This window comes from Symphalangus syndactylus, chromosome 10 (assembly GCF_028878055.3).
Source record: "Symphalangus syndactylus isolate Jambi chromosome 10, NHGRI_mSymSyn1-v2.1_pri, whole genome shotgun sequence".
Classification (NCBI taxonomy): Eukaryota; Metazoa; Chordata; class Mammalia; order Primates; family Hylobatidae; genus Symphalangus; species Symphalangus syndactylus.
Genome location: NC_072432.2, coordinates 90,038,940 through 90,065,583, shown reverse-complemented (window position 1 = coordinate 90,065,583; position 26,644 = coordinate 90,038,940). Strand labels below are relative to the sequence as shown.

The window sequence follows — 26,644 nt, the reverse complement described above, 5'->3', positions numbered from 1 at the left end:
CCCACTCCACACCCCTACTGGCCGTGCCAGTGCCTCTTCCTGGCTCTGCTCTGAAGAACCAGGTCCTGGACATGGAAGCAGAAGTTCCTTTCTGCCCCCAGGCAGGTGTGGAGCTGCCTCTGCCTCACCTCCCTCAGTCCCCCACCCCAGGGCTTCTCCACCTCCTCCCGTCAGGTTTGAGCAGGGTGTGGGCTGGGGGATGAGCTCCTCAGGAATGAGACAGGCAGGCCTCAGGAGGGGGCCTGCAGCCTCTCCCCTGAAGGAGCAATCACTGATCAGTCCACCCACCCCAGCCCAGAGGAACCCATGCCACTTCCAGGTTGTCTGGGTGAGGCGTCGGGGAGGCCTCAGGGGAGGCATTGGGACTGTTTCAGTGGCAGAGGGTCGGCGACCTAATAGAGAAGGTTCTCACTGGCTCCTTCAGCCTCACGTAATGCATTGCGGGAAATGGGCCTCTAAACTCTGAATGGAAAGAAGATAAGTCTAAAAGTCATGCCTCAGCCTTGGATTTGTGTGGCCATTTTTACTTTTCGAAGTGTTTTTCTAATTGTGAGGAAGGTAGGGCATATATCGCCATCCTCACTAGAAAAGCAGGGTGAGGGGTTAGGGTAGATGGGAGTATTTTTCCTAAATCCCTTGGACGCTGTGGGTCTGGCCCAGGCTGGTCATGGTATGTGTGTGTGTGTGTGCACATGTGGATATGTGTGTGCCTCTATATATATGTGTGTTTGTGCGTATGTATGTGTATGTGTGCGCATGGGTATATATGTGTGTGAGTGTGTGTATGTGTATGTGTGTCTATGTGCATATATATGTGTATGTGTGTGTGAGTGTATGCATATATATGTATGTGGGTATATGTGTCCATGTGATTGTATGCATCTGCATGTGTGTATATGTGCGTATGTGTGTATATGTGTGTATGTGAGTGTATGTGTATGTGTGCATGTGTTTATATGTGTATGTGTGCATGTGCATGTGTGTATATGTGCGTATGTGTGTATATGTGTGCATGTGTGTGTATGAGTGTGTGCGTGTGTATGTGTGTATATGTATGCATGTGTGTCTGTGCATGTGTATATGTGTGTGTATGTGTATGTGTGCATGTGAGTGCATGTGTGTGTGCATGTGTGTATATGTGTATGTGGGTATGTGTGCATGGGTGTATATGTGTGTGTATGTGCATGTGTATATGTGTGTGCATATGTGTATGTATGTGCACGTGTGTATACGCATATGTGCATGTGAGTGTATGTGTGTATATGTGAGTGTATGTGCATGTGTGTATATGTGTGTGCATATGTGTATATGTGAGTGTATGGGTGTATGTGCATGTGTGTATATGTGCGTGTATATGTGTATTTGTGTGCATGTGTGTGCATGTGTGTATATGTGCGTGTGTGTATGTGTGGGCATGTGAATGTGTGTATATGTGTGTGCATGTGTGTATATGTGTGTCTGTGTGCATGTGAGTGTATGTGTATATGTGCATGTGTGTCTGAGTGAATGTGTGTGCATGTGTGTATATGTGTGTGCATGTGTGTATGTGCATGTGCGTGGATGTGTGTATGTGCATGTGCGTGTATGTGTGTGCATATGACTGTATGTGCATGTGTATATGTGCATGCATGTGTGTACGTGTGTGTGTTTATATGTGTATATGTACGTGTGTATGTGTATATGTGTACATGAGTGTGTGTATGTGCATGTGTATATGTGTGCATATGTGTATGTATGTGCACTTGTATATATGTGCATGTGTATGTGCATGTGAGTGTGTATATGTGAGTGTATGTGCATGTGTGCATATGTGCGTGTATGTGTGTGTGTGCATGTGAGCGTGTGTATATGTGAGTGTATATGCATGTGTATATGTGTGTGTATTTGTGTGCATGTGAGTGTGTGTGCATGTGTGTATGTGCGTTTGTGTATGTGTGTGCATGTGAATGTGTATATGTGAGTGTATGTGTGTTCATGTGTGTATGTGTGTCTGTGTGCATGTGAGTGTATGTGTGTATGCATGTGTGTATATGTGCATGTGTATGTGTCTGAGTACACGTGTGTGCATGTGTGTATATGTGTGTATGTGCAGGTGTGTATATATGTGTGCATATGACTGTATGTGCATGTGTGTATATGTGCATGCATGTATGTGTGAGTGTATGTGTGTATGTTCATATGTGTATATGTGTGTATGTGTATATGTATGCATGTGAGTGTATGTGTGTATGTGCATGTGTGTATATGTGTATGTGTCTATGTGTGCATGTGAGTTTGTGTATGTGCATGTATGTATATGTGCATGTGTTTGTCTATGTGTGCATGTGAGTGTATGTGCATGTGTATATGTGCATGTCTGTGCATGTGTTTGTGTATGTGCATGTGTGTATATGTGCATGTGTATGTGTCTATGTGTGCGTGAGTGTATGTATGTCCATGTGTATATGTGCATGTGTATGTGTCTACGTGTGCATGTGAGTGCATGTGTGTGCATATGTGTATGTGTGTATATGTGTGCATGTGTGTATGTGCATGTGTGTATATGTGCATGTGTGTATGTATGTGTGTATATGTGTGTGTATATGTGCATGTGTGTCTATGTGTGCGTGTATTTGTGCATGTGTATATGTGCATGTGTATTGTGTGTGCATGTGTGTATGTGCATGTGTGTATATATGCATGTGTCTGAGTGCATATGTGTGTGCATATCTATATGTGCATGTGTATGTGTGCATGTGAGTCCATGTGTGTGCATGCTTGTATATGTGTATGTGTGTGTGTATGTGTGCATGTGTGTGTATGTGCATGTGGGTATATGTGTGTATATGAGTGTGTATGTATGTGTATGTGTGCATGTGGCTATGTGTGTATATGTGAGTTTATGTGAGTGTGTGTATATGGATGTGCATGTGTGTATATGCGTGAATGTGTGTGTGTGTGTCTCTCTGGACGTGCTGTCTTGGCTTCAGCTCATGCTCAGCTTCAGCAGCAGCTGCCTCAGGCAGGTCCCTGCCAGCTCTGAGGGCTCCAGGTCTCAGCCCTGCTTTCCTTCCAGAGACTGAGGAGAGATAGCTGTATGTCTCTCCATAGTCAGTGGTCAACATCAGAACTGGAGATCCAGCATCCCTACTGAGCATCTTCCTATCCCAGCTCTGTTCATCCAAATGCCATTAGGCTTGCAGCATCCAGTACTGACCATGCGCAGTCTCCCTGCCCCCACCCACCCCGGCTCTGGGACACCGCAGTGACCTCCTAACTGGTCTCCCAGCCTCTGGTCTGTCCACTCAGCTTCTCACTAATCTTCCTTAAAGCACGACAACTGTGATGTTTCTTAGCAACTGTCAATGGCTCCCAAGGTCCTCAAATTGGCCAGGCTGGGCAGGAAGTGAAGAGGTCTATTCCCACTGGGCCCATCATCTAATTTCTAATGTCCTATGCCTCATTCCTTCCCGAGGACTCTGGGACTTGGGCTCCTGATTTAGGGGGCTCAGAGACCTTAGCTTCCCCAAGGAAGGACCAACTCTGAGATGGGGCAACCTGCTCCAAGTCCCATGGGCCCTGGAGTCTCAGCTGCGGCTAGAAGCCAGCTGCAGGCATGTGCCCCCACCCCATTCCCTGCCCCATCACGCCAGCCCGGCCCGACCCTCATGCTTCCTGTGCGACTTTCCATGAGTTTCTACAGAAAAGCACCCAAAGAGAGGGCACTAGGGGGAATGGGACGATTCGGCCACTCTGAGGTCAGGGCTGTTCAGCTGGCTTGCCCACTTCTACTGGCATATTTCGGTTCTGGCATCCAGTGAGGGATATGGGGTAGGGGTGAGACCAAAAACCCAAGGCTCCCTGAGAATGTACTAAGGCTGACATGGGTGAGGCCTAGGAGGGGCCTGTTCCTCAAAGCTGGACCAGAGCCCTAAGAAGCCTCGCCTGCCACCCCCTCAGGTGCTGCCCCTTCCACTGGGCAGCCCTGCCCTCAAAGATGGCAGAATCTCAAGGGAGGGGCTGATGTTTCTGGGAGAGAAACTGGATTCTCGAAGCTGGATTCTCACAGCGCTTCCAAAGCTCAGGTTGGTGGGGGTTGAGGGGAGGGTCCCCCTGGGGGTCTGCGGCCTCCTCCTACACTTCTCTTCACCCCACTTTCGCACAGTCTCCTTGACGCGGCACACGTGGCAGGGACGCCTGCATGCAGTGTGCTGTCTGCAGCTCTGCTCAGCTGCAGGGCTGGGAGTGGCCCCCACTGTGCTGAGAATTCCCCAAAGGCTACGGTGGGAGAGGGCAGGACGGGCAGACAAGAGACCAGGGGTGCTGGGTGCTAGTTATGGGACAGGCTGGAGCTAGGGGACCACAGAGTCCGCAGGCCTGAGGGTCAGGACGAAGTCAGCATGTTTCTGAGTTCGAGCTAATGGGAGGGTAAGGGGATTTAGTTATGGGGCTGGGCCTCTGAGGGCCTTCGTCTACCTGAAACTGAGAGGAGGTAAGGGGAATGAGTCTCGAAGCCCCTCTCATCAACATTCCCCTGCCCCACGGACCCCAGGGGAGCTGCAGATGAACCCGGGCAGGGGACGGAGCCGGGGAACTGGCCCCATGCTCTCCATTGCTGTTTCTGTAATCTGCAGGATGATCCCGACCAGGGCCTTTTGGAGTGTTGATCTCCTAATGAGATAATTGGCACTGCAGTTCCCCCTCCCCTGTGACTCACAGAAGACTGATGGGCAGTGCTGAATTCAACCACATAGCCTGTGCGTTCTCTGCCTTGCTCTGATTGTACCTCCGTGGGCCTGGCCCTGCCCCCTGCCACACCTCTTGGGGATCTGTTCATGCCACAAACATCTCCTGGGTACCTACTATGCACCAGGCCCTGTTCTGGGCACTGGGGCTGCAGTGATGAACAAGCCAGACTACAATCCCTGTCCTTAAGGAACTTAGATTCTGCTGGAGGGAGACAGGCAATGAGCAACAGATCAGAAAAATACATAGTATGTCAGAATGAGATGCGCTATAGAGAGAGGGAAATAGAGTAGGGAGGAAGAGGGAGGGACTGAGCTGCACACACTTGAAGGATGGGAGAGAGGGCTGTGAGCAGACTCTAAGAACAGACAGAGGTAGGTGCAAAGGCCCTGGGTTTGGAGAGAGCCTGCCATGCTCATGCAGCACGAGGCCAGCGTGGCTACAGCAGAGGGGAGTGGGGAGGTCAGAGAGCTTGCAGGCTGTGGGAAGCAATTGCGGGATGCTCAATGGAGGAACGAGGGGACCTAACAACTCCAGCTGCTGTGCTGTGCATACACGCCGGGCACAGGGGCAGCCTGCAGGAGGCCATGGCAACAATCAATCCAGGCTGGAGGCGACGGGGGCTGGGACAGGGAGTAGCTAGCCAGGAGGGCAGAGATAAGTTGTCAGATTCTGGATAGGAGTGGGGGACACAGCATTGATGTGGGGCGTGATGTAGGGGGTGAGGAGAGGGGAGGAGTGGAAGATGTCACCAAGGCATTTGTCCTGAGTGACAGGAAGATGGGGAAGGCTTTGGGAAAAGCAGGCATCCAAGGGAAGGGGCAGGAGCTTGGTTTCGTACATGTGAAGTCCGAGGTGCCTATGAGACTTCCTCATGCAGACCCTCACTAGGCAACCGGAAATTCTAGTCTAGAATTCAAGATTGAGATCCAGCCTAGAGATGTAAATGTTAGAGTAATCATCATAAAGTATCGCATTCAAAGCTTTGAGGCTGCCTGAGACCCTGAGGGAACAGGGTAGAAAGAGCAGAGTCGGCCTTTTGCAGGCTGTAGAAAAGCCTGGGCGGGTGGCGGCCTGGACACCAAGGGAAGAAGATGCTTCGGGGCGGGTGGGAGAGGGAAGGAACCGTTGTATCCAATACTTCTGGGAGTCCAGCAAGATGAGGACTGAGACTGGGTCCCCGGATTTAGCTACACAGAGGTCCCTGTGACCAGGATGAGAGTGTGTTTAAGAGAGAATGGTCGGGCCCCGTGGCTCACGCCTGTTATCCCAGCACTTTGGGAGGCCGAGGTGGGCGGATCATCTGAGGTCAGGAGTTCAAGACCAGCCTGGCCAACATGGCAAGATCCCATCTCTACTAAAAATACAAAAAAATTAGCCAGGCATGGTGGTGCATGCCTGTAGTCTCAGCTACTCAGAAGGCTGAGGCAGGAGAATGGCGTGAACCCAGGAGGCAGAGGTTGCAGTGAGTGGAAATCACGCCACTGCACTCCAGCCTGGGTGACACAGCAAGACTCTGTCTCAAAAAAAAAAAAAAGAGAGAGAGAGAGAATGGGAGGGAAAGGAATTGTGAGGAGAGTAGGGAAGAAGGAGAGAGGGAGGAGAGCCACTGGAGAAAGTGAGTGGAGGTTCTCTTAAAAGGAATTTTGCTGTATATGGGGAGCAGGGAATGGGGCAGGAGTGAGAAGGGAGATGTGGGTCAAGAGTGTTTTGTGGGTTATTTTCAGGTGGGAGAAATTGCAGCATGTTCCTGTGTTAATGGGACTACTCCATTGGAGAGGGCAATGCTGATGACTGACAGAGACAGAGAGAGAGGATAATTCCTGGAGAGAACGCCTCAGCCTCTCCCCAATTCCAAGCCGGTAGAACCACAGAAGGTGTACTCTTTGAAGGGAACCACAGGGGCACTGGAAATGGCACCAGGCTAGGCACAGGACACCTGGGTCCTGGTCCTCAATCTGCCTGTTACTGGCCATAAGACTCTGTGCCAGGATGGGCATGGTGACTCACGCCTGTAATCCCAGCACTTTGGGAGGCCGAGGTGGGCAAATCACGAGCTCAGGAGATCGAGACCATCCTGGCTAACACAGTGAAAGCCCATCTCTACTAAAAATACAAAAAATTAGCAGGGTATGATGGCGGGCACCTGTAGTCCCAGCTACTTGGGAGACTGAGGCAGAAGAATGGCGTGAACCCGGGAGGTGGAGCTTGCAGTCAGCCAAGATCGCGCCACTGCACTCCAGCCTGGGCCACAGAGCGAGACTCCATCTCAAAAAAAAAAAAAAAAAGACTCTGTTCCAGCCCCTTAACACCCAGGGCTTTGGATGGAAAGCAAGTCTTACAGCCTCAGGGCTGCCTGCCCCCACTCCCCAGCCAGACTGTGGTGGAGATGCAGGGAGGTAACGGGTGTGAAAGTGCTTTGTAAAACAAAGCATGGAACAGAGGATGGGGACTATTGTTATTCTAATAACACTAGGGCTTATCAAACAAATTTAAGGGATTACTGTTCACCCAGCCCTACTTGCATATGCATGGCTTTCTCGGGTGGTTCACACACTGGCTGTAACCTCATCCACCGGAAGCCAAGTAAACTCCCTGGCCGGCCCCCATGGGTGCTCACTGCCTCCAACATCACCAGCCTGTCTGCCCTGGCTTGATCCCTCTCTGCCCCTGCAAATGCCTCCCTCTAGGGCCTCCAGGCGCTGTTGCCCAGACTAGCTCTCCCAAATGTGGCCCTCCTCTTTCTCTCCTAGTCTGATTCCCCACCACATCCTTTGAAACCTTTCTTTAGGAAGTATTGCCTGGAGGGAAGAGCATGGTGCGGGGTCTGAGAAAAGTTAGTGTCTTCTGGTGACCAGGCTCCCAGTTTGCCCAGGATTTAGGGGCTCCTCAAGAAGTGAGGCTTTCAGTGCTGAAACTGGGAAAGTCCTAGGTAGCCTGGGATAAGCTGACACTTTAGTCTTGATCAAGACCATATTGAGCCATTATCTTGCCGGCAAGCCATGAACAAATCATTCCATTTCTCTGGAGTTCAGTTTTCTCATCTAGATCTCAGCCCCCCAGTTCCAAGCCTGGAGGTCATTTATTCATTCTACAATACTGGCTGTGTGCTACTCTGCACCACGCACTGCACTCTCCCTGCTGACCAGGCATCTGGGCAGCCGCGCTGCACATCACACGCAGTAGGTGCTCTGTAAAGACCTGAGGAAAGGACGCATGAATGAACCTGCCACACCCTCACTCAGGCTTGACCCCTATCCAAAGCCCCCAAAACCTCTGCTCACAGCTCTCTCCCCATCCCTTCCCCCATTTCAGCCCCCTCAGCCTGTCGCCCACAAGCCTCTAGAACCTGGACTAAGCTGCAACTCTGGCCACTTGAATTGAGCTGAACATTCCAGCGAGGGAGGGGAGAGTCTGGTTACTGCTTCCATTGTCAATAAATGTTGACCTTGAATGCCTTTCTGAGAGGATGTCACCAGCACAAGCTTGCCCAACTGGGTGGGTCCTAAAACACGACTGCATTCGGGTGCATGGGGCCCACCTGAGCAGAAGGCCTGTGTTGGGCAGCTCCAGGCAGGTGTCTGTCCATGGTCATCTGTTGCCTCCTGGGCATCTGCTTCCAGCCACTCCCCACTTAGCCTCAGACCCCAAGGGGGACTCACATCAGACTGTCCAGGTTCCCAGTTTGGCCCTATCACTTCCTAGGATGCTGTGTGACCTTGGGCATGTTATTTGATATCTCTGAGCTTTAGTTTCCTCATCTTAATTAATTTATTTATTTATTATTTATTTATTTATTTATTTTTTTTTTTTTTGAGACGGAGTCTCGCTCTGTCGCCCAGGCTGGAGTGCGGTGGCGCTATCTCGGCTCACTGCAAGCTCTGCCTCCCGGGTTCACACCATTCTCCTGCCTCAGCCTCCCGAGTAGCTGGACTACAGGCACCCGCCACCACGCCCAGCTAATTTTTTTTTTTTATTTTTAGTAAAGACGGGGTTTCACCATGTTAGCCAGGATGGTCTCGATCTCCTGACCTCATGATCCGCCCTCCTCAGCCTTCCAAAGTGCTGGGATTACAGGTGTGAGCCACCGCGCCCGGCCTCCCCATCTTAATTTATTAATAGTAGAACCTATCTTATAGAGTTAAGATGACGATTAAATGCTATGGAGAGCTGGCTGGGGGGAAGCAAGTGTTCAATAAATATTAGCTGTTATTGTTCTCCTAACCATCATCATCATCATCAACATTCTCAGTTTTGTGAGAACAGCAAAGAACATGCTCAATGTAACAGTCTCTCTCTCAGGGAACCTGGAATCTCCTTGGCTCCAATAAGCCTTCTCCAATTGCCCCTAGGAGGGTAACTACTAACTTGGTCCACATGGCCAGGACACCCCCACTCTCCCACCCCCGCAAGCACCGCTGCCCCTCCCCTGGAGGAAGGGATGCCTCTTCCCAGCTCTGCCTCTGTCTACAGCTTCCATCCTGCTGTTACAATCTTCCCTCCTGCCCAGGTCAGCCGGTCTGTCCTGGAAACTGGGTAGAATTCCCCAAACAAACAGACGCAGCACTGAGCCTAGCCCTACCCGCAGGCGCTCCCGAGGATCCAGGGAGGAGGGCTGTGAGGAAGATGGGAGGAGAAGGGGACTGGGGTGATGGTCAGGATGCTGGGAAGGAGGCTGCCAAGGAGCCAGACCACACTCACCAATGTAAACACACCCGCTCCCAGTGCTGCATAGACTGCGTGGAGCCACGGCACCTGCGGCAGAGGAAAAATGGGCTTAGGGATGACAAGAAGGGGGCAGCAGTCAGAGGGGCAGGGAGGGGGGCTCAGTCTAGAGAATGGAGGACATGGGGTAGCCCTGCTCAGCGCTCCCCAAGGAGCCGCAGGACTGACAGTGGCCCCTGATTCTCTGTGTGCCCGTGGTGGGTGAAGTGAGGCCCGGGATAAGAGCGATCCTGGCGGGACTGGTGGGAGAACTCCCCCGAGCCTGGCCGTTCTTCCCGCAGCACACAGCCCTGGGCTCAGGGCAGATGAAGATGACTCTCGGTGGGCCCCGTCCTCCCTCTAGCCTGGGACTGCTTGAGGCTGCTCCCGCCTCCCAGTGTGCGTTCATCCCTGTCCAGGATAGGATCTGTCTGTCCTTGTGTCAGGGCACTCCTGGGCTCTGCCTGGGAGGCAAGGAACTCAGGTAGAAGGGGACAAAGACTTCACCTCAGGGGTGTGTGTGGGGGGGCATCTGGAGTCTCTGCCAGCTGTGCATGGTGGGCTTGCCTGCACAGGCTGGAACAGCACCTCCCCACCCTCTGCCCCTTGAGTCTTCCTCCAGGTCTGGAGCAGCCAGCTGTGGGGGAAACTCTGCTGGAGGCACTGCACTAGGGCCCTCCATGGGGCCCTCCTCCAGAAGACTCGGAAACAAAGGCATCCCATCAACCAGACCTGGGTCAATAAAGGGTTCTTTGAAGTTCTGCGGCCCCTTCCTGTAACACTCCTCCCCATCCTAGACACACAGAGGGCCCCCAGCCCAGCTCTGGCCCCTCCCTTCGTCAACAGGATCCTGGGAAGAGCCAAGGAAATGCCAGCACCAATCCTGACGTCCTGGACTGGACGCCAAGTGCCCGGAGGCTGGGGCTGGGCAGGATGGAGGTGGGGAGGGGGAAGTGAGGACTACTGCTCGCAGCCCTGCTAGAAAAGGGCAGTGGGGGACCGTGTACCATGTGTGGCTATGGGGGTGGGGGGTATAAGTACTGGGCTCCCAGCAGCGGTCCAACAGCTCATCTCTTGGGTTCCCAGGATTCGGATCTCAAGGCCTTCCTGCGATGACCCCAATCTGCCCCTTCTCCACATGCAGGGGCCCGGGTGCCTGCAGAGTCTCACTTGGATTCCCCAGGGCAGGCTGGACACCTCTAAAAGAGCTGAGACTTGGCTGCCAGCTGGTGGATGCTCTAAGGATGTGGGTATGCTCCGAGCCCCACTGCCCCACCTCCCGCCTGCCTGGCCAGCTAGATTCTGCCTCTTTGGACATGGCTGATCCCCCAGGAGCCCCCAGAAGACCCTTCCTCAAGGCCCCTCTGGGTCTGGTGGGCCTCATGGAGCCCCAGTACTCCCTTCCCTGCCCAGGGTTTAAACGCTCCACACCCTACCCTCAATCTCACCTCCACCCCACAGAGGAGGATGGGAAAAGTGAAGCCGGATGTGGCTTGTGGAGCCAGGCAGGTACCCAGGCCTGACAAGAAAAGCCTCCTTGTTTGCTTACACTGCCAGCACGCCTGTGGCAGGTGCCAGGAGGGGCCGCACAGGATGGCAGGCTGTGGGGCCTTGGCTCCTGGCCTTCCCTGGCGGGCAGGGGAGGGAACGGCACCTTGGGCCAGTGGGGCCCCTCCCTCCCCATGGGGCCTGCTGGGGGACCCAGAGACTCACATATTGGAAGGGTAGGAGGATGGCCAGGATGAGTCCGCTGAAGAAAAGAGTCATGAGAAGCACGAAGAGCACGCCCTGGCAGGAGGTGAAGTCGAACTGTGGGGACAGGATGGGGTCAGCTGCAGGAGCGGCCTGACCTTCCTGGGGCCCCAACTACAGGCTGAGCCCATACAGCAGGCCATAGTCTTGTGCTCACCCCAAGAACCTGGCATTCCTTCCCCTCCTCCCCCTCAGCAGGTGGCCTCCCCAAACCCAACTCACCCCCTTTACTTCTCTCCCCAGCCCTGGGTCTGAGCTCTGAGCCCCCCACCCCATCTGCCTTCCCCTGCTCAGCCTCAGGCCAGGCGTCCCTGCCTGCAGACCCCAGAGCTGACCTTGGTCTGGAAGCTGAAGACGGTGACTGAGAGGCAGACAAGGGCCGTGATGCCCAGGCACAGCAGCACGGAGGTGGTGTTGTAGTAGCTGAGGACCGTCAGGCCGAGGGGTCAGCTCTCAGGCAGGGCAGCTGGTCTCCCCCACCCTAGTCCTAGCAGGCCCCTCTCTTCTGCCAGGACCTGGCCCCAAACTGGTGCCCTTTCCCCAGATCCCTCTGTCTGCCTCCCCAGCCTTTCTGGCCGTGCCCCTCCCAACAGGCTTAGACTCAAAATCAAATTAGAAGGATCTTGATGAGGTGGGAGTGGGAGTGGGGAGGGGTTTGTGCCGGGCCCGGAGGTGGTTTACAAGTAACTGCAGGTCATGAGTCTGGGGGCTTGTAAACTACTGCTTGGGAGGAGCCATCTTGCTCCCCACCCCCTATCCACCAGGCCAGGTCTTGGAGTCACTGTCCAGCTGAGTGCTCAAGGAGAGGACCCTAGGCCAAAGCCTCCTGCATGCCTGAGCCCCCGGGCCCACCCACGTGCTCCCTGGAAGGATGGGGTGTGGGGCAGCTCCCGTCGGGTGTGGCCGGTGCCTGGCTCCAAGCCTGGCCTATGGTCCTTCTCTCCTTCCACCTGTTCCCTTTACCTGGAGAGCATTCCAGTGAGGTAGGCCATGGACAGCGTCTGAAAGGAGAAGCGGGGTAAAGGAATGCTCCAAACTCAGACACGGGGGCCCGGGCACCCTCGAGGTCCAGCCCAGGTCTCCACCCCTTGCAGGTACCCCTCAACTCTTTGTCTATGTCACCCCCACACACACTGACTTTCGGGAGTCAGGCCTGGCTAAGCAGTGTCCCTGCTGCCAGCTTCAGGCTCTGTGCCAGCTGTCCCTTCCTTTCTTCTGAGGCCCTGCTCCCCCCTTCTAAGACCCTCCACTCTTCTTTATTACCGTAGCTCTAGGATGCCTCAAGCAAACCCCTTAAAAGAATTCACAATGAAAAAAGACAGTGGATGGGGAACGGGCAAGATTAAGCCCATTTGGAAAGAGAAGATGGAATGTGTTTGTGGAAGAAGTGGGGTGAAAACACCCCTGCCCCGCCAGGGACCTCACATTGGACATCCCCAGGCTTCCTGGTCCTCAGTCCACCCTGCTTCCCTTCTTCCTCCATCCCCACTCAGCGTCTGTCCTCAGCACACCCCGGATCACTTACAAAGACGGTCAGGAGAATCAGGTTCCAGGGGAAGTGCCTCCTGCAGGGCAAGCCACAGAGTTGAGGGGAGAGTAGGGGGTGGGGGCGGTGCAACCGCCTCCACACTCCTTAGAGCCTCTTCCTTCAGCCACATCCCCATTTGCTCCCTTCTCCATCCCCCTTCTCCCTGCCTCAGAGGCACCAAGTAAAGGAGGGAGGGGCCGCCTGCTCAACAGAGGCCCAGAGAGGGATGGGGCCCTCTCAGGGGTGCACAGCTCATTGGTGGCAGGCAGGGCTGGGGCCAGAGCTTTCATGATCCTGCTCATATTCCCACAAGTTCCTCCTCAAGCCATTAGCATACCTGGGTCCAGAACAGCAAGCCAGGGTCAGGTAGGTTGCAAAGAACACAGCACTGTGAGAGACGGACGGATAGATGAGTCAGCCAGCCTCTCCTGGGTCCCTCCCCCAAGACCCCCTGCTTATGCCACTCTCTGCCACCCCCGCCCACAGGGCAGCCAGGCGGGACAGGATGGGGAGGCCACGGTCATCCTAGAACCTGGCAGTGGGCAGGGTGGCGGTCCAGTTCCAAAAGAGAGCAAAAGGATGGGACGAGCCTGCTTCTAGAAACAGGGAATCTTGGGTCACATGAGACAGCTGTTCCTGACCACCCAATCCAAAGTGGTCTCCCCAGACACTATCTTGCTATTTTAAAAGCCCATATACAGCATTTCCCACGTGCTAGGCAGTTTTAAGTGTTTTATGAGTATCAACGAGTGTAATCCTTCTATCTTTACTTTACTGCTGAGGCACGGGGAGGTCAGGCGACTTGTCCAAGGCCATCCAGCTACCACGCTGCAGAAGCAGGATGAGAACCCAGGCACTCTGGCTCTAGAGTCCCTGCTCATGACCACTGCCCCACACAGGCCCTTCTCAGCCCTTGTCATTACCTGGAGTGATCTTGTGAGTTACTTTACTGTTGGTCTAGCCTATTAAATTGTAAACTCAGCAAGGGTAGGGCCCTCGTCTGTCCTGCCAGCACCTGGCACAAGCAGGAAGTGGCACCTGTCGGGTGAATTTTTATATCAGGTGGCCACGTCCAGTGGGAGGCTGGCAGGCAGCTTGAGGGCAATCCAGAGATAGTGATGGAGGATTGAGGATTTTCTGAGTAGTGGAGGCAGAGACCAGTCCAGGAGGTGGGAGATGATGGCTGGGGACCCAAGGGTGGAGCTTGCCCATGCCTACCTAGGTTAGCGGTGCCACCAATGCATAGTTTCCAACCCCCAATGGGCCTTCAACATGGCACTGCCATCCTTTCCCCATCTCCTTCCTCGGTTCTCTCACCCATCACCCACAATTTCAAGCTTCCTCCTCCATCCACAAACCTCCCAGGCCCCCTCACTCTTCCCGCACACTCTGCCTCCGGTGCTCCAGAAAGACTGGAAATGAGGTGAGCTCCCTTGGATCCCTGCCTGCCACCTGCAAATATCATATGGTGCTACTTGCCCTCCTGTCCCTCCTCCCGTCCCAGGGCAATCCTCCCACCCCCTTAATTGCCCGGGGATCTCCATTACTTAAACCTTTCCACTGGTACCTCTCCTCCCACACAAGCCTCCTCAGCTGTTTTCCATCTTTAACCAACACCTTCCTTGGCTCCAGCTACTGCCACTTCATCCTCTCTTGCAGCCACGATTCTTGAAAAAGTGGTCTCCATTCACCGTGCCCCCTCCTCCATCTTCCCAGCCCAAAAAACAGTCTCAGCACTACTCAATAAGAGCTGGCTCTGCCGCATCCCAGGACCTTATTGAGTGCAGTGGATACTTGTCAGTCCTTACGTTGCCTGGCTTCTCAACATCTGGTCACTATCATTGTTTCCCTGGTTCCACATGACCCCTGGGTCCCTCCTACCTCCCTCACCACTCCTCGGTCCCTCCAGGGTCTCTCTCAGTCTGCCTGGTTCCCTCGATGTGGGGTCCTCTCCAGCTCTTCCCCCACGCTCTCCCTAGGTGGGCTCCCTCATCCACATGACTTGCTCACCCATATTTCTGATCTATATTTTCCTTTTCAACCCTGGACTCGAATTTCCAACTGCCTACTGGGCAGACATGACTATTCAGATACAAGTAATGTTCAGTGGGTTAGAGGGGAGCTCCCTGTCTCCCCTGCTCCATCTCCTGCATTCCTTCCTGCAGAGGATGTCATGCATCCTCCAAGTCACCCAATCAGAGACCTCAGCATCATCCTTAACTCTCACTCCGCCACGCCCAATTAACCACCTGGACTTGTTGATCTTCCTACCCAGGCAGTTATCAAAGCTGCCCTCTTCCCTCCACCCCACTACCACCCTTTGAGGTCAGGGCACCTCTCTCTCTCTGGCTTGGACTGTTGCAGGAGCCCACCTGCCTTCCACCCTCCATGCTGCAGGCAGATCCAATCATGTGACTTCCCTGTATAAAATTCCCAAAGACCTGACAATGCCCTGGCTGAGCAATCAGATAATGCATTCCCGCCCACCCCTCCAGCCCTTCTCTCACTGCACTCTGCCCCTCCACTACACCCCTCTCATCACAACCTGCTCTGCTCCCTGGAAACGTGGCTGCCACACTCTGCTCCTGCTGGAGAGGACTGGCTGGCAAGGACAGCTGAGGCCTGGGTTAGAGGGGGCATCTTCTGTGCACCGCAGGCATACCTCAACCAAAGCCTGAGCCCCGCACCCTTCGGGCCAGCTCCTCTGACTTCCCACCCAGGTATAGCATCTGGAGGCCAGCCTGCAACTTATCAATTCTCCATTCCCACCATCTGACCCAGAGCTTGGTGCCTGGTAGGTGCTCTTCAAATATTTCTGGATGAAATGCAAAACAAAAGAAAACAAAAAACCCAAAAAAGCAAAACAAGAGATGCAGGAGTTGAGACAAGCATATTGGATTTGGTGAGTAGGACCCCTTCAACTTAACCCTTTCCTGGTCCTCAGTGGTTTTCAAATAATAAGGAACTGTTGTCACAGTGACTGGAGGGCTCTTCTGGTAGTTGGTGCCAGGGGCTGCTGAACATCCTGCTCCGTGCGGGACAGCACAGCCATCCTGCCCAATTTAGGAAACACTCGGAACCTGCCCTCTTTCAGTCTCGCTTGAGTCATTGGTCAGCCACCTCAGCAATAATGCTAATAATAATACCCTTGTCCATGCGGGTGTGGGTTCTATCTCCCCAGCCAGAGTGGAAGCTACCTGAGGGCAAGAGCCCAGTCTCCTTTTCTCTCTGGTTCATAGCTCTTCAACTCTCAAGACAAGGAGTCCGGAAGAAGGGCAGAGGAGCCAAAGACCCTGGGATTGTGGTACAGCTTGGGAGCCTGACACTCCGCATTTACATCCCAGCTCTGCCACTACTGTTGTGTGACCTTGGACAATAGCCAAGACCCAGTTTCCACTTTAGCGAGACAGAAATACTGGTACCAATTCACTGGACTGTTGGGAGGACTGATGAGACAGCACAGTTCAAGCGCTTTGCGTGGGCCTGGCACGGGGGTGGGACTCCCCACTAGAGTTATGATAATTAGAAGCTGGCTGATGGACAGCTTCCTGGAAAGGCTCTGACCCACCTCCACCCAGCTCTGGTCTCACACTTTTCCTCCTCTGCCTGGGTTTCTCCTGGCCCACCAGCCTTCCACCACCGCAGACACGGTGGCTCAGTGGGCGCAATCAGACAATAAGGTGAGAACCGATGGAGGGAGGCGACGAGGGCTTTGAGAAAGCTGGGCTGTGGGTGGGTGGGAGGGGGGGGGCTGGCAGCCCAGGGGGCAGGGAATGAGTCACTTAAGAAGTGAGAGAGAGAGAGAGAACCAATGATTTATGCATCAGAGCCCCAGCCCCAGGGCCTGGGCAGGAACCACAGTCTGTTTACAGAATGTCAGGACAGGGAAGTAAGGCTCAGGTGCAGCCCAGCATCCAAACACAACGCCTTCCCCCGCTTGTCCTGCTCTAAGACAAAGGAGGAAGCAGAGCACAGAGGGCAAGTACATGGGTTTCACCCTCAGAAAGACCTGGATTTCTACCCTGGTTATGCTGCTCTGAGCCTCACTTTCCTCATCTGTGAAATGAGGATAACAGTAGTGTCTGCCTGGCAGGGCTATTGAAAGATCAAGTGAAAAATACATGTAAAGTGCTTAGCACGGTGCCCTCCATACAGACAAAGAGCTGTCTGCTTCTCAATGCTCCTATTGTTATTCTAAAAGGAAGAGACCCGGATGGAGTCCTCAGGGAGCACATGATGTGTTGCAGGAGGTGAGACCTACCAGGACTCAGACATGAGGCCGACTTAGGGGGCAGGATGGAGAGAGCTGAGGGGTGTGGAGTGGGCAGGGCAGGGCAGGACAGGACCCCAGGCAGGTTTTCTGGAGGAAAAGGGCAGCATCCCAGTAGTGAAACTCCCAAGCACCTTTCACACTTTGGGACACCCTATGAAAAGCGCCCAGTCCATGCCCACCTCCCACTTCTGCCAGCACTCACCCTGGTAAAAGCCAGAGAGAGCATCTCTGTTTTCTACCCAGAGATGCCGAAGAGGAAGGACTCCAGATCTCACCATTCAGAGGTCAGATTCTCACATTCCACCCTCCCAATCCCCCTATCCCCCCAGTGGAGTGGACTCTGGCCCCCACCTCCTGGGCCTACTCACTCCTGGGCTGCCTCCCTGCCACCACCTGCTCAGAGCATAGAGTCCCACAGACCCTCCTCCAGAGGGCTCAGAGAGGGGCCTAAGAATCCCTTCCCAAGTTCTCAGGGGCCCAAAGCTGCCAGGCCATGCTGACGTGCCAGAAGCCATGCCAACCTGCCACATGGGCTGGCCCAGGTGGTGGTCTCTGGGGCCTCATTAGCTTTACCGTACAGTGCCTCCCAGCTCCCCAAGACACACACCTCCCTGCCTGCAGACAGGCCCTCTGTCCTCTGCTCTAGGAAAGACTCTGGAACCCCCAGAGGCCAGGCCAGGGTCCTTACCATCAGCCTCTGGTGGGCCTCCGTGAACTCTAGGCCCATCTCTGAGGCTACTCTGGGCTCGACGTGGTCCAGGGGCTCTGGGCTGAGCCCACCTCCCCACCAGAGCCCTATGCAGGAACAGACTTGGGACAGCCGCAGTGTGTAAGCTCCTTGGCCGGGCAGTCAGAACCTTGACCCCACAAGGCCCCACTGCTCTCCAAGATGCTTTGGGATTCCCCTGCATGGAGCCTGCCAGCTCTCTACCAGAGAAGTCCCAGTTTACCAAAGGTACCACGTGCATTCTCGCCCCACGCTTTTGCTTAAGCCACTTCTCTCCTGGGAATGCTGTCTCCGGTCTTCATGGCCCATCCTTTGGGGGGCGCCCCTGATGTGGGCTGCGTGTACAGGCTCCCTCCTTCCCTCCTCCCCTCTCCGAATGCTGCATCTGTCCATGCTACCTTGGGCCACCCAATGACTCCCTGCAGAGGCCTCCTCTCCTGCAGCCTCTGTACAGGGCTGGGCTCACAATGAGTGCAAGAGCAGTTCTGCTCTGAGCCCCAGGATGGTTCTGGTCTGGAGATATCCAGGATGACTCCTTAATTACCCAGAAAGGAGGATCAGGATCACCTACACATTCAAACCTCCTCTCCCAAGTTACCGGCCGGGTTCCTCAAAGAATATAGGACAAGCAGGAGCCAAGTGGCTCGAGGGCTGCAGGGAGCCTGCCAAGTGGACGGATTAAGAGCACAAGCCTTAACCTGAATTCTGGGTTTGAATCCCAGTTCTACCACTGACTAGCTGTGTGACCTTGGGCAAGTTCCTCATTTCTCCGAACCTTAATTTTCTGAAGTAGTCATATCCAGTAGATGTGAGGACCGAATGCAATACTTTACATCAAGCACACAGAACAATGCCCAGCCCTTATTAAGCACTCTTTAAGTGGTAGCTATTATGATTAATATTTCATAAGCATTACTAACAACATTAATAAGAGTAGCAACATTATCATTAGTGTGGGCCAAAGCGTTCCAGCCCCACTTCCTCCTAGGACCAAGGTCTGGGTCTCTCCAGCTACAGACCTGGCCCAACCCTTCCCAATTTGTGCAGGCAGCAGAACCTACCCCCATCTCCTCCGTGCCCCGGCAGATGTAACACCCCAGAAAGGTGCTTCTGGCCATGCTCTGAAGCCGACAGAATGGGGCAGGGTTGGAGGGGATCTGTGAGGACAGTCCCCTATGGGGCTGGGGGAAGCTATGGGCTCAGATTAGGTCAAGAAAGACACAGAGATTCCCTCTTCTGGCCACTAAGCCTTCTCTGGAAGGGGACTGGGGACTGAGATATACTCACTAGGATGCCCAGTACCAGCCTGGGTTGGCCTGGACATAGTCCTTGACAGGGTCACTGCAGAGAAGAGAGAGTGGGAGAGAGAGTCAGAATGTACCCTAGGTCTCCATTTCTGGTTCAGCATCTGCATCTGTCCCACACAGTTCACAGAACTTGAGAGGAAGCCAAAGGAATGCAGCCCCTGGAGGCTCGGGGAGTCCCAGCCCACAGTCCCCGGCTGGGACCTGCAGGTGCCTGGGCATGCAGCTAGTGGTCTGGATCAGAAGGACTGCCACACAGACACCCAGAAGGCACCCCGGGTCCACCCCACACTGGACAGAGGGCCCCTCGCCTGGTGCCCTCTCTAAGGCTCTTTCCCAGCAGGAGGAGGCCCATTGACCCACAGGCATCTCTCCAGGCAGCATTCCAGCAGGAGTCCGATCATGGGTTCCCCGGCTCCAGGCCTGGCCATAGCCACCCCTGGAAGGTGCTGGTCCATGCTGCCAACTCACCAGAATGTAAAGAGAGCCACAACAGCCAAGGTCACCAGCAGCTGAATCAGCAGGATGGTGTAGACCTGGGGGTAAGAGGTGTTCTACTCAGCTTGGGGGGCCCTGTTAGGGACCTGTCAGCCCCGCAGTGACTCAGTCACCTCTCCAGGTCCCCATCCTGTGCACTCCACCTTCCTTTTTGGGGGTCATTGGAGTTAACCCAGGGCAAGGCGAAAGGAAAGCAAAGATGCTGCAGAGCCAAGCGCACCCCCTCTCAGCATTGGGAGAAAAGAGGGGACAGTGTGTTTAGGTGTATGTAGCACAGGGCACTGGAGTGACACCTAAGGAAGCAATTCCTAGTGGGTGCTGTCAGCTGGGATCACAAGAGAAGGGGGCAGGGATGGCTTCTGCAGGCAGAGGGTCGGGCCAGGGGCCTCTCCAGGGGCTCCCCCACTGAGCCTCCCAGTCCCAGAGGGCTAGAGAGGGGCATTACCTTTCTGACGAAGACTCGACGAACTTTCTGGTCATCCCAGCTGAAAGTGGTGAAGAGCTCATGGTCTCCGGTGGGGAAACCGTTGTCATAGCTGGAGCTGCTGCCTGTGTAGCACGCGGAGGAGGAGGACATGAGGGTTTCCCCTACATAGAAGTACTGTCCCCAACAGCCCCCAACTCAAAACTGCCTTTTTGTCAACCTGGCTCTCTGGACCCTGAAGTCTTTCTCTCCTGCCCCATTATCAAACACCCAGCCCCGGCCCAGCCCGGCTCCACCCCAATCCCCAGCTCTCTCTCCCTGGTCAATTCTCACTTTTCCTGCTCTGAGTCCTGGGAAGAAACTGTCATCCCCTACCTCTCCCTCCACCCCAGCTGGGGCTCTCCGGGGACCAAGCTCTGCCATACGAATGTGAATCTCCCATCTTCTTCCCCCCACCCTCCTCCTTGGACATTCTGGCTCCCTTGTGGTCAAGGATCACAGAGGGCCAGTCACTCTCTCTGGGCCACCCAGCAGCAAAGATCCTGACCCTGGTTCATTCTTTTTGTTTTTGTTTTTGTTTTGTTTTGTTTTGTTTTGAGACAGGGTCTCACTCCTGTCACTCAGGCTAGAGTGCAGTGGCATGATCATGGTTCACTGCAGCCTCGACTTCCCCTGGCTCAGGCGATCCTGCCACCTCAACCTCCCGAGTAGCTGGGACTACAGGTGCACACCACCACGCCTGGCTAATTTTTTGTATCTTTAGTAGGGATGGGGTTTCACCATGTTGCCCAGGCTGGTCTTGAACTCCTGAGCTCAAGCAATCCACCTGCCTTGGCCTCCAAAAGTGCTGGGATTACAGGTATGAGCCACTGTGCCCAGCTCTGACTCTGGCTTGTGCTGAGGCTCTTGGGCTGGGAGCTGGGGACTGGTTGGCTGTGGTGGACTGCTGGTACTCTAGCTGGAAACCAGGGCTTCAGGGGGTAGGGGGCTGGAGGGGAAATAAAGCCAGGACAAGGGCAAGAAGTGAGGGTGAGGATGACAGTTCCAGGCCTAGTCCCAGAACGGAGGCCTTTGGAAGAGCATGGACTCCACAGTCAAACAGACGCAGGGGTGGATCCCTCCCTTAGAACTTACTAGATGTGTGACCCTGATAAAGTTACTGGCCTTCCCTGAGCCTCTTCTGATACTGATGAGTGATACCCACCTCCTGGGGACTATAAACATGAAAGCCTCCAGGTGTGTGAAATGAAAGCGTATGCTCTCTGCTGGGAACTACACTGTCTCACCCTCTCCCTTGTGCCCCTCATCATGGCCATTTCCAAGTCCTCCAATGTGTTCATTCTGTCCCTCCACTGTCCCCACTAGGTTTCCACGATCTCATTTGCCCCCAGCAGTAGCCTCTGTCTTGGTCTTTCAAAGCTGACCATGGTATTGCCCTGCTTTGAGCTCTTCAATGGCTCCCCACTGCCCTTCACTCAAGTTCAAGTTTCTTCAGAAAGCCTCCACGGCCTCCCTGAGCAGCACCCTCCAGCCCCGCTACACATTCCTCCCCCCAACCATGTTCTCGACCTGAATATATTTTTTCAACCATGTACTCTCTTGCCTGTGTGCCCCTGCACATTCTATTCTTTCAGCCTTAAACACTCATTTTCCTGCCTCTTCACCCGACTAACTCATGCCTATCCTTTGGGACTCAGTGTGGATACTGCTTCTTCTAGGAAGCCTTCCCTGACTGTCAGGTGGGTTAGGTAAGGTGCCCAGGCGTCTGTTACTGTGTTTGTGTCACTGTGTGGTAGTTGTCCAATCACTTGTCTATACAGTCAGCTCTCTGAGGACAGAGATCCCAGCAGGTCTTGCAAGTGAATGCATCCTCCGAAACAAACCCAGACGCGAACCCTGTGCCCTGGCACACACTTAGTAAATGTCTGTCATAGCTGCCTTCCTGCCTCGACAGTTCCTTGGAAAACATTCCTTAAAACAGCAGTCCTAGCAACGAGGATACAGGAAATGAGGAAGGGGGAGAGAGGTAGACCCACTGCAAACCTGGGGCCTGGAGACCCTTGCCCTCTTGTCCTTCACTTCTCCCTCGTGTCCTGTCTACATCCTCTGCCAAAGCCCAGGTGGCCAGGCCACAGAGGGAAGGGAAAAAGAGAGGGAAAGTGGGCCGGCGGGTGTGTAGGGCAGGGAGGAGGACGCCCACAAACACCAGACCTTCATTGACCCTCCAGTAGGTCACGGCGGGGTGAGTCTTCAGGGGTCTGTGCCCAGGGGATTTGTAGTGGGAGATGTAGACCATGGTGGCTACTCCCTGTGAGCAGAGGCTCTGTCTGGGGCATTGTCTCTGAGATCTCTTCTAGAATCCTGCTGGAGGTGGAGTGATAAAGTGGGGGAGGGGAGGGGCTGCTGAGGAAGGCCGAAGGGGCTGGGGAGGAGTTCCTCAGAGCTTTTGGGAAGCTATACATTCCTGGCCCCGAGGTAAAGCTCCCACAGGCTGCTTGACCCAACAGAGCAACTCCTACCCACTGGGATTCTCGGTCTGCAGGAATCTGGCATCCACCTGGGTGAGTGTGCCTGGCTGTGGGGGACACTGAGGCTGGAAACCACACTCCCTCCCCGCGTCATGCCCTCCTGCCCCAGCACGGGCTTGGGGAAGGGAACAGATATGAGAAGAGTGATTGGTGAGGTGGATCCCCAGACCCCTATCTCCCAACAGCCCTGGGGCCTCCATGGAGACCTGTCCCCACTGAGGTTTCAGACCAGCCAGTGAGTAAACACTGCACCCTCACTCACAGGGGCCAGGCCCAGTGAAGGCTGTGGCCGGTGGCAGCCTCATACGCCCCCTCCTTCTCTGTATCTCTTTTTTCTAGGAGTTCTTTCTTAACCAGCCCTTAGCTTTCCTCCCTCATCTGTCCCCTCCATTGAGTCTAGCATGGTGACTTGAAAAACAAAAATGCCCTCTTCCCCGTCGAGAGCACCCTGCTGCAGACGTTGTATCTGTCTCCGTCTTCATGGAGTTGTCTCTGACGTACCCTCAGACGAGTTCCCCAAATCCTAAGCATCTAACAGCACAGCTTCATACAACCACACAGTGTACCTCTTTCTGGACAACTTCCTCCTACTCAGGTTTTGCCTCTGGGTCCACCCCCACCCCATGATGCTCCAGGTTCCAGGAGCTGAAAGACTTACTGGGGTCCACATAGGCCCAGCTAGGGTGGAGAGGCACCGCTGTGGGGGCTGGGGGGAAGGCCCCTGCCTTCAGCCCCTCCCCAGAGGTGGCTTCCTCATAGGAGGGTGGAGCTGAGGGCACTGCTGGAGCCTCCTTCTTCTCGCCATGCACCTGCTGCTGCCCCTCGGTCCCAGGGGCCTTGTTAGCCACGGAGAGCTATGGAGTAGAGGCAGAGAGAGAGACAGTCACCAGGGAAAGGGGGCCTTCCAACTCCTCCTCACCAATTCCTCAATTCCTGGAATTTTCATGGGTCCTTCCTTACCTGCACTCAGAAGCCAGGAGTGCAGACAAGAATGTCTCTATTTTATAGACAAGAGAACTAAGCTCCAGAGGGGTCAGAACTAGCTGGGGCACACGGTAGAGCTGGGATAGGAACAGAGGAAAGAGAAAACTTTTTTTTTTTTTTGAGACGGAGTCTCGCTCTGTCGCCCAGGCTGGAGTGCAGTGGCGCAATCTCTGCTCACTGCAAGCTCTGCCTGCCGTGCTCACGCCATTCTCCTGCCTCAGCCTCCGGAGTAGCTGGGACTACAGGATCCCGCCACCACGCCTGGAGAATTTTTTGTATTTTTAGTGGTGATGGGGTTTCACCGTGTTAGCCAGGATGGTCTCGATCTCCTGACCTCGTGATCCGCCCGCCTCGGCCTCCCAAAGTGCTGGGATTACAGGCGTGAGCCACCGCGCCCGGCCGGAAAGAGAAAATTCTTAGGAGTGTCCACCACTGGTTGTCGCTGTCATTGTCCCTGGGGTAGGGGCAGGGCCTCTATAGTTCCAGAAAAGGGCCTGGCACATAGTAGACTGTTACAAATAAAAGGTTATGTCATTTAATCTTCCTGAGACTTGCTAGTTGCATTTTGACCCCTGCTTTAAAATGAAGAGAATGAGGATCAGAGAGGAAGAGTGATTCATCCAAGGTCACAGAACTGCATGTGGCCCACTGAGAGGCAGGGCCTAGGCACCATCCACTGAGATTGATCCTTCTGTTGGGCTGGAAGTGATGCAAGGAGAATGGAAATGGGAGAGAGAAGGGCAACAGAAAGGGAAGAGCAGAGGGAGAAAACAAAAAAGAGGAAGGGCCCTCAGGGTGGAGGAAGGGCAAGAGGATCCTGGCGAAGGGTCTGTTCTGGCCTCATCCTGTAGGACTGTCAGCCTCTTCCGGAAACCAGAACAGACTCACAGAGTGACCCAGTGGAAGGGGCCTCAGAAGACATCCAGTTGAGTCTCTTCCTTCACTGAACAGATGAGGAAACGGGCTCAAAGGGAAATGTCCCCAAGGCAGGTTGGAGACGCGAGTCCATTTACACTTAGGTGTGTCCCCGGCCCCCCACCCCTGTACATGTTTAGCTTTGGTGAGAGGATTTGAGCTGGGAAGGCCTGAATGAGGCAGCCAGAGAAGGAAAGATTGGGGTGGAGGGGGTGGTGTGAAATTGAAAGAGCAACAAAAGGCCTGGCTGTCAGAAAATGGGATTTAGGTCTGGTTCCCAGAAGATTGTGTTAGACCTAAAGGGCCACTGAGGAAGACTGAGGAGTTCCTTCTTTGCAGGGGGTGTCTGGCTGAGGCAGCCTGGAGACAGGCACGCACCAGAAGACTTCTGGTTCCATCCAGGCCCCAGGACCACTGAACTGGAGTGGTCTTCTCCGTCCCCCAGCAAGCTTGTGAGTGAGCTGGGGACAAGGGGCAGAGGAGGCAAAGGTCCTCCTCACGCCAGGAAGGGAACAGCGCCACTAAAGGGCCTGGTGGAGGCAGGGTGGAGGTGGAAGGAGACTCAGCAGAAGGGGTGGGTTCTCCATGTTTACCAAACTGAACACTCCCCAGGCCTCCCACTCTCTCCCACTCCCCAGCCCCCCTCATCACCCGGATCTGAAGGATCATGCCCACCTAAATCGAGTTCAGCCCCCACCCTACCACTCCGCCCCCCAGAGCCTCCTGGACCCTAATGCCCAGCCCCCCATCACACATACGGCACTCCCAAGTGAGGTGTGACCAATGGCAGGAGGTGGTATCACCCAATGACATCATTTGAGGCCCAAAGAGCTTGCATACAGGGAGAGGAGGGTCTGTGGGTCCAGGGAAGGATGCCATTGGCTCTGAAGCTCCTCTCAAAGAGAAGAAGGGGGGAGTGTAGGGGACGTCCTTCCCCTGTTTTCTCTGCCCAATCCTTAGCAACCCAAACAGAGGGCCAGAGTACCCTCCCCCTTAGCCCCAGGCCCTAGTGGTTGTATAATTCCACAGGCTATTGATGTTACATAAGCCTACTAGGCCAGCCAAGTCTCTGCCCCAGCCCCTCCCCTACAATTCAGGCCTAAAACTGGAGAAGAAGTGATGCTTCATCCGGACCCATCCATGCCTGGCCAAAACCAAAACAACAATTAGAGCATCCCGACGCAGAGTTGTCATAGCAAGCCCCAAGCACAGGGATGGAGCCAAGACGCCCAGATGTGGAACAATGGCAGGGAGTGGGGTGGGGGTTGTTTCTGTGGAGGGTGGGAAAGATGAGCATAAAGTGGTTGGGTGTGGGATTGGAGGGTTGGGCCAGAGGGGGTTGCCCGATAGGCACTGCCCCTCAGGGCTCACCCTGGCACACACATACCCATGCACACACATACAGTCACACCAGACGCCCGGGCTGACTCCTCTCGGGGGGCCTGGGTATCTGTGAGGAGCCTTGTGATGCCAAAGCAGGGGTGGGAGGGTGACAGGGGAGGAGAGGCGCGCCTGCGGGCAGGAAGAGGCCCCGGTCCATTCCTTGACACCGGCCTTTCGGTCCTCTGACTTCAGCAAGGACCACGGAGGACCTTCAAACTAGGGCCAGGGGAGGATGCTCTCGTGGTCCAGAGGGCTTGCTGAGGATGACAGGGAGCCGGGAGCCGGAGGATGGAGGATGGTGCAGGCGGGGGAGATGCCGGTACCTTTCCCTGGGTCATGGTGCCGTCTCTCGGGGAAGGGGTCCCTGAGGCCGGGGCGGCCGCTTGGGTAACCGCAGCCTGCCTGCGTCTCTTCCTTCCTCCGCGTGGGTTCTAGCAACATCCACTGCAGCCGGGCCAGGCGAGCCGGCGCGTACCATCGGCGCGGGGGGGGAGGAGAGGGCCGGGCCTGGGAAGATGCTGCGGAGGACGCTGCGGATTCGCGAGCCCGGGGGGGGGGGGGGGAAGGCGGCCGCGCACCGCCCCCTCCCTCCGCTGCCCCCCCCGCACCCCCCACCGCCGCCCTTAACCCTCCCCCGGGATGAGAGAGCGTCGCGCTGCGGAGCAACCCCAGTGGATGGGTCCGCGGGGGCTGAGCGGGCGGAGGGCGCGGGAACTCCGTGACACCGACCAGCTGACGCTGCCCGCGTGAAACCAGAGCCGGGCATCAGGGCCTCATCTCTCCACCGTCTCTCCATCTCTCTGCAGCTCCAGCTGCGCCTCTGCCTTTTCCCCCTCCCTCTTTAGATGCGGCCGTGATTTCTGTCTCCATCTCCACCTCCCCTCTCATCAGCTATTTCA

The 26,644-nt window shown here is 54.9% G+C and overlaps 1 protein-coding gene across 1 annotated transcript in view; it reads right to left on the bottom strand.

The window, feature by feature from the left end:
* FAIM2 (Fas apoptotic inhibitory molecule 2) overlaps positions 1–26,264 on the bottom strand; it is a 36,320-nt gene extending 10,056 nt beyond the window's left edge. The window contains exons 1-11 of the mRNA XM_055294939.2: positions 26,069–26,264; positions 23,122–23,317; positions 19,957–20,060; positions 19,485–19,549; positions 18,997–19,050; positions 13,047–13,097; positions 12,707–12,746; positions 12,145–12,182; positions 11,517–11,604; positions 11,143–11,238; positions 9,427–9,480 (exon numbers count right to left, since the gene is read on the bottom strand). Of these exons, the coding sequence (XP_055150914.1) occupies positions 9,427–9,480; positions 11,143–11,238; positions 11,517–11,604; positions 12,145–12,182; positions 12,707–12,746; positions 13,047–13,097; positions 18,997–19,050; positions 19,485–19,549; positions 19,957–20,060; positions 23,122–23,317; positions 26,069–26,083 (801 nt within the window). The 5' untranslated portion in view covers positions 26,084–26,264. The remainder of the gene's footprint in view (positions 1–9,426; positions 9,481–11,142; positions 11,239–11,516; positions 11,605–12,144; positions 12,183–12,706; positions 12,747–13,046; positions 13,098–18,996; positions 19,051–19,484; positions 19,550–19,956; positions 20,061–23,121; positions 23,318–26,068) is intronic.
* Between the last annotated feature and the right edge of the window lie 380 nt (positions 26,265–26,644).